General features: G+C 31.4%; 1 protein-coding gene across 4 annotated transcripts; it reads left to right on the plus strand.

Annotated features, from left to right (window-relative positions):
• Positions 1 to 782: 782 nt before the first annotated feature.
• Positions 783 to 7,560, plus strand: LOC101510770 (protein MEI2-like 4). 4 transcript variants are annotated; one of them, XM_004491966.4, is made up of 14 exons: positions 783 to 1,129; positions 2,128 to 2,335; positions 2,483 to 2,528; positions 3,272 to 3,412; positions 3,504 to 3,919; positions 4,010 to 4,168; positions 4,357 to 4,473; positions 4,562 to 4,710; positions 4,878 to 4,975; positions 5,244 to 5,934; positions 6,041 to 6,128; positions 6,221 to 6,289; positions 6,403 to 6,582; positions 7,043 to 7,560. In XM_004491966.4, the coding sequence occupies exons 2-14, from the start codon at positions 2,255 to 2,257 to the stop codon at positions 7,139 to 7,141; spliced, it is 2,334 nt and encodes a 777-aa protein (XP_004492023.1). In that variant the 5' UTR covers positions 783 to 1,129; positions 2,128 to 2,254; the 3' UTR covers positions 7,142 to 7,560. The 4 variants fall into 4 exon arrangements, with proteins under 4 accessions (XP_004492023.1, XP_027188097.1, XP_004492025.1 ...); XM_027332296.2 differs by having other exon boundaries at positions 783 to 992; XM_004491968.4 differs by having other exon boundaries at positions 784 to 1,129; positions 3,329 to 3,412.

Consider the following 7,560-nt stretch of genomic DNA (forward strand, 5'->3'; position numbering starts at 1 on the left):
ATGAATTTCTTGCTGACAATATGATGCTTTATATTGAAAAAGAAATAGCTGAAACCTTTAGTTTTGATTCAATTATCGATGATTTCAAGACTTTAGGAGAACGAATGACACAACTTTAATTCGATGTAAATGTATATTTTCACATATTAGGTTTTTATTGTGTATTAATGTTATGTTGAATCTTTGATAAAACTATATGACTTTTATGAATTTCAATTATAATATTTTAGTTAATATTTGTCCTCCCTCCAATATTTTGTGCAAGATCTGTCGTTGGTGGCGGTGTAGTTGCGGAGGCGGAGAAGGTGATTTGGACGGAGAAGACTTTTGAAGTAATTATTGCAAAAATCAAATATTATTAATGACAAAACGATTGTGATTGATTGACAATACATATAAATTAAATTCTTTTATATATCATATCTTGTCTCTTATACATCCTACGCACAAAATGTAATGAACCATAAAACTCTAAACAAATATATATATAATAGTTTATTATATCTTATCTCTTTTATATTATCTATTAAATTCGGTAAGTCATGTAATGTATGATGTAATTCATATACACTAATACTATCAATGTCTTTTATACTATCTTTTAACCATATCCATTTAATTATTTAAAAATAATAATAAAGACAGTGCATTGACATCCAATCACATCTGACCATGAAATTACATAATTAGATAACTTATTTCAAAATTATATAAATACAATGTGACATATACATATTGAATAGCTGATAAGAGTGTATGAAATTGTAAAATTATTTTATGTAATTAGTGCACAATTTAATACTTTTTTTTTTGTTGAAAGAAAAAGAACAAAAAAAAAAAAGTGTACTTTTTCTTTTGAGAAGACAACAATTTGAAATTGAAACGGCATTGACACCGTTGAAACGGAAAAAACTACCAACTTGAGCCGGAAAAACTCACAGTTCCGGCAAACACCTTAACAAACCCATTTTCAAAGACAACTTAATTCAAAGGTTAACGTGAAATTCAGGAAAAATCGATTATTTATTATTATTATTATTAGAAGAAGAAGGTTTTAGATGAAAGATCTTGCACGCTACACATATCAAAGATCCTTTCTTTCTGCAAGTTCTTTCACTTGTCTTTTGCCGTAATTTATTCTTTTTCTCTCTCTCACTTCTTCTTCATTTTTCATACATATATATTTCTATCTTCAATTCTTGTTGGTTCCATAATAATCTATCTTTGTTGATTTTGCTTTGGCCTTTCCACTTTCGTAATTTGTAATTATATACTTCTCATTCTTCGGGTTTTTTATCGTATGCTTTTAATGTATTTATTTATTCTTATGTTCAATTACATTATTTTTTTTGGGATTTAGGGATATGCATTTTTGTTTGTTTTAAGTTCTCATGGCCATGATAGTCTAGAGTTCATTTAGGAGGTAAAACCTAACAAAGAATTGTTCGAGTTATTATTCGAACTCGAATTCTCCTGAAAGATTAGTGTTTAACTGAAGTTCTTTAAGCAGATGCATCTTTTTTTTTTATTCTTTTAAGTTCTTATAGGGAGATAAAATACGACAAAAAAATTCTTTTAGGATTTGAACTCTGAATTTTCTCAAATCATTAGTTGTTGTTAAGTGAAGTTCATTAACAACCTTAGAGGAATATGCATTTCTAGTGTGAAATTTTTTTGGATCATAATTCTCAATTTACCACATCATGTTTTACGGTAGTGTAAAATTATTTTACGCAGACAGTACATATTTTTTATTTTATTTTTCTGTGTTTTTTATGTTGTTGTTGGAGTGCATAATATAATAATTTCTTTTTGACATAAGTGAATAATATAATAATCTAATAATAGTAATGATTTAATATGTTCGTGGTGTTTGTGATCTTCTTGATCTTTAAGATTATTAGTGGATTTTGCAATTAGTATTATTTTTGTATCAATGTGTGATTTCCACGTGCACTTTAGTGGCCTGATTAGAGGGTGCAGGATTTTATTTATTTAATGCCTGTTTATTTTTCATAATCTCTTATGATTAACTATTTTTAAGACATAATCCTCAACTTATTTTTTTTTATTCTCTGATAATAACTTGTGAGATTTTTACTTACAAATTATGTTTGTTCTTTGCAGTCATGTTGCTGAAGCAAAATTACTGAATTGACTACACTACCCTTGTATGCTGTGTTCAAGAGATATATAAACAAGTTTCTAAATTTACTATTTGGTTATATATCTGAACATTTTGGAACTTCTCATCATGCCTTCTGAATCAATGGATTTCAACAGTTTTTCTTCTTCATCGACGTTTTCGTCCAAAGATGTTTGTTCTTATAATGAGGTATCTTCTTTTTTCTTGTTAAATATGTTCCATTTTGATGAACATGGTGTTGTTCTTAGGAGTTTTTATTAAAATATAAGAAATCTAAAAATGCAGGTGTTTCTTGTTCTTATGTTTTTTCCTATTTTCTCTTTCTGTTATTTGCAGAGTCAAGTTGGATGGTGGAAATCAGATAAATTGTCTAAAGGACATGGTTAGTATTACTAATCTATTTGGGCTCTGTTTAGATAAACAATTTAATTAAGAGTTAGTATAAGTGAGAAGTGTTTATGCATAGGCTATTTCTCTAACAAACGGTAAAATAAAGTCAAACGACTTTCATATAAGCTATAAGTTGTTTTTATAAGTTATCCTGGAGAGCTTATGGAAATGAGCTGAAAACAGGTTATGAACATGTAATAAAATGTTTCCATAAGTTCTTCCAAACAGTTTCACAAGTGATTTGATTCTCTTATTACTGTTATTTTTGTCATGATTGTACTATTGGAGTAGATTTGTTTGCAAATTACTCGAGACAATTTGAGTTTATCTAGTGACATAAGAAGTTGTGAAAGAGCTTATGAAAATGACTTATGAAATGTTCATAAACTGGTTTTAGGTTATTTACATACGCTCTATAGAACAACTTATGAAAACAACTATAACTTATACATAGAAATAGAGTTTGGCTTTGTTTTATCTTTCGTCATAGAAGTAAGCGGAAGCTGGATCAGTTGCAGGCTATAATGTAGAATATGCGTGGGATGCAATCCTTAACGTATACATAAATACTTATACGATAAACACTTAATTAAGCTGTTTATCCAAATAAGGTCATGAACATTTCAAGTCATGTCAATTATAAGAACAGAAATAAACTCATAGATAGACATGCATTAAACTCATAGACTTATTAAAGTCATGTCAATTACTCTTTGACTTTGTTATGTCACGTAGGTTCTGATCAAGAAATCAAACCTAGCATAAGTTTACAAGAAGTATCCAATTTTGCAGATAGTAATGAGGTTAACATAATTGCCAATCGGCATGAAAGCAGCCTCTTCTCAAGTTCTCTGTCAGATTTGTTTAGCAGGAAATGTAAGTTTTATTTTACAAAATTGTATGCTAAGGTTTCTTGTGAAAAATGCTGGTTAAAATGCTTTGTCTTTGTATGCTTCGGTTGGTGCAGTGCGATTATCGGCGAATAATGCTTTATATGGACAATCAGTGGATGCAATTGCATCACACTATGATGAAGAGAGGCTTTTTGACTCTCTTGAAGAACTAGAGGCTCGAATCATTGGAAATCTACTCCCCAATGAGGATGATTTGTTTTCTGGAGTGACTGATGACCATATTGTCCGAGACAGCACTTGTGATGACATAGATGAACTAGACCTTTTCAGTAGTGTTGGAGGTTTGGATCTCGGAGATGATGACAATTCATCGTCTAGAGTAAAGAATTCTGTAATCCTCAGTGAAGCGCGGAACAGTCAACTTGGGCTATGTAATACCTCAGTTGCCAGAGAAAACTCTTCTAGAACATTATTTGTTAGAAACATTGATAGTGATGTTGAAGATTCTGTATTGAAAGCTCTTTTTGAGGTATGCATTTTTTGTTTTCTTTGTTGCCTTTGGAAAATTGTGATAATAATTATTTTCTTCTTTTTTTTGAATCCTGATATGGATTTGAAGCAATTCGGAGACATTCACACTTTCAATCCGTCTTGCACGCATCTTGGGTTTGTTATGATATCATATTATGATATTAGAGCTGCTCAAAATGCAATGAGAGCACTCCAGAATAGACTATTCGGCTGCAGGAAATTCGACATTTGTTATTCGACTCCAAAGGTTAGATGTTGCATTTTAAATCTTTATTGAAACTTAAGTTTTAATTTTGTTGATGTGTCTGCATGAATAAGTTGTGACAGTAACCACTCATAATTATTAGTAAATCATAACAATTATGGTCTATTTGTTACGGATTATAAAATAAGTGATTATGGCATTGACTCTATTCGTAGTACAAATTTTCTCAGGATAGTTCTTCAAAGAAAGGTGTGAATCAGGGCAAACTTGCAGTTTCTTTATACGATTCATCTATTTCGAATATTGAACTTCACCGTATATTTAATGTTTATGGAGAAATCAAAGAGGTAAGTTTGGTTATAAATTTATTTGTTTCACTTCTATTGATCAGGATATATTTTATATGTGACTGGATATAATTTATATGAACTGCAGATTCATGAAAACCCTCACAGTCAGCTTCACAAGTCGATTGAATTTTATGATTTTAGAGTGGCAGAGACAGCTCTTCGTGCTTTAAATAGAAATGATGCTACAATGAAGAAGTTAAAGGTTGAGCCAAGCAATTTTACCGACTCAGAAAGGTGGTTTTCTCAATTTTATTTTGGCTTCTGTTCAGTTTTGTCAAATAGCCATCGTTACGAAGCAGAATTTGAACAAATCGATACTTTTCTGTGATACGCTTTTTAGTACAAAGTGTTGTCAAATAACAACTATAAACTATAGTGACACATCTTTTATTTGGCTGCAGTATGATTCGACCGATCCATCCAGATTTCGAACAAACAGAATGTAGCCTCTGTCTGCATCAGAAGAACCCTCCTCTTACTCCAACAACTAGCTTACAAGGTATATGTTCATGAATTATCAATTTCGCAGAAGAAACAAAGTTTAATTTTTGATACACTTTTAGTGTAACTAAAAAGTTTTACATTTTCAACAATTAACATCCAATCATGTGTTAGACTTTACCAGTAGTTAAGGTAAAAGTTATTTTTTTAATGATCTGATATTTATGATTGATTGACAATATAATTTTTTTTTTTTTTGCATTGACAATAATATAAATTAAGTCGAAAAAAGTATTTTTCTCACAGATGTTTGTACATTGGATCAGGCTTGCATGGCGTCAATAAATCTGGTAGTATGGATGCTGCAAGAATTGTTGGTGCTTTGTCTGCAATGCATGCTCCATCTATTGAAACTGCTTTTAATCATGGAATCTCTTCAAGTGTTCCTAACACCTTACCGTCTCTAATCAAAGTTAAATCAGTTGGAAACCAATGTGAGTTTACTGAATCTAGTTCTCCAAGCCAGTTGAATTTCGATACTCGAGCTTCATTACCATTTCATCCTCATTCCCTTCCTGGCCATCATGTAAAATGGAGCAACTCGTATCAGCCTCCGAGACCGATGTGGCAAAATTCTCCATCATATTTCGATGGAATTTGCGCAGCAACTACCCTGCAAAGATTGAACCAATATCCTATGTCACCATCACATATGATAAGCACTGTTTTACCTACAAATAACACCACGTTTCTCAGTAACATAACACCACATTGTGTTGATTTTGTTCCACATAACATCCCTAATTTTGGACTCAACTTTCATAACCAAAGGAGCATGGTGTTTCCTGGTAGAAACCATATGATTAACACATTTGATACTCACAAACGTGGTAGAAGCCGTAGAAATGTAGGTGCGTCGAATTTGGCTGACGCAAAACGGTTTGAACTTGATATTGACTGCATAAAGAGAGGCGAAGATAGCCGAACAACGCTTATGATAAAGAACATTCCTAACAAGTAAGTAGATTTTTCTACATGGCATTAAATAGCTTTTTGTATCAATTTTCATATTAATGCAAAAAAATTGGATATTCATTTGGTATGTTTTTGGTTATGCTTTCAGGTATACTTCCAAGATGCTGTTAGCTGTAATTGATGAAAAATTGGATAAAGGAACTTATGATTTTGTGTATCTTCCAATTGATTTTAGAGTAAGTGTTTTTTCCTCATAATGTTTTAATTTATTTCAGCTTTCCTTTAGCTAGTGTTTTAACTATTCACATGGAATCAACATTGATTGCAGAACAAATGCAATGTTGGATATGCATTCATCAACATGACTAGTCCTGGCTTGATTGTACCATTCTATCAGGTTAGCTTCAGAAAATGATTATTTATTATTTGCGGCTAAAATTAATCGCTTACATCACATACAAATTTGTGTATTGATAGAGTAAAGTTTGTAATGTGATGCAATTATGATAGGTGTTCAATGGGAAAAAATGGGAGAAATTCAACAGTGAGAAAGTCGCAACGTTAGCATACGCTCGCATACAAGGAAAAGAAGCTCTTATTGCTCACTTCCAGAATTCTAGCTTGATGAATGAGGATAAGCGCTGCAGGCCTATCCTCATTGACACTGATGGTCCAAATGCTGGTATTCAGGTATATTAGTTGTTATGTTAGTATTTTCTCTTCATAAGGATTTGAACCTTAGTCTTTTAACTCTTTCAACTCCTTTAACCCTTTGCTACTTCTAGCAAAATATAGAATTCCAGTCAAGCCATTTTTGAATTTCGTAGTTCTCTATTGTTAGAATATAAGAAAAATATCTTGTAATATCTTGATATCTTATAATATCTTGATCTTATCTCTTAAAATCAGTGTTGTTAGCGCTATAGTGTAGCGAAATTTGAACTAATCGCTTTTGTTCAATGATACATTATTTAGTATAAAATGGTGTCAAATAATGGCACTATAGCACTGTTGGTCTGTTGCATAGTGGAATTTGAATATATTGTTATTTTTCGCAATCCCTTTCCCAAATAGTGGCATGGAATCTATGATAATATCTACTGAGATAGAGGAAGCTATGGATTGGATACTAACTTTGCTATTAACACAGGTCCCTTTCCCAATTGCAAACAAACATGGAAGAATGCGAAGCAACATTCATGACGATAACCCGCCTAATTTTGGAAAATTCAAACCCTCTTCCGACTAAGGAACTCACATTTGTTTCTTTTGACATCTAACTAACCATATAAATCAAAGTGATTTGGTTACACTAATAAAGCTTCTCATATTAAGAGTATATGTACATAGGTACTAATACTTCACTTAAGCCAATAAGTTTTCTCTTGTTCATTTGGCTTTTTGTTTTTAAATCCTTAACATGTTGGAAATATGAGCAAAAATAGAAGGTGTTTCAAGTTTTAATGTGAAAAATCAAAAGATTACATGTATAGGAGTTTAGTATGAACATTGGAGAGGTTTAATTGTATAGAGTGGTTTGAGGGGAATTCTCTTTCATATTTATTATTCAGGCAAATTTATTTTTTCTTGTAAATTGGAGGATGTATTTGTCAGGGTTGGAGTCCCACCTGTCATATTTTTTTTAATGAAATTTTTGATTTTGATGAA

This window comes from Cicer arietinum, chromosome 3 (genome assembly GCF_000331145.2).
Source record: "Cicer arietinum cultivar CDC Frontier isolate Library 1 chromosome 3, Cicar.CDCFrontier_v2.0, whole genome shotgun sequence".
Lineage (NCBI taxonomy): Eukaryota > Viridiplantae > Streptophyta > Magnoliopsida > Fabales > Fabaceae > Cicer > Cicer arietinum.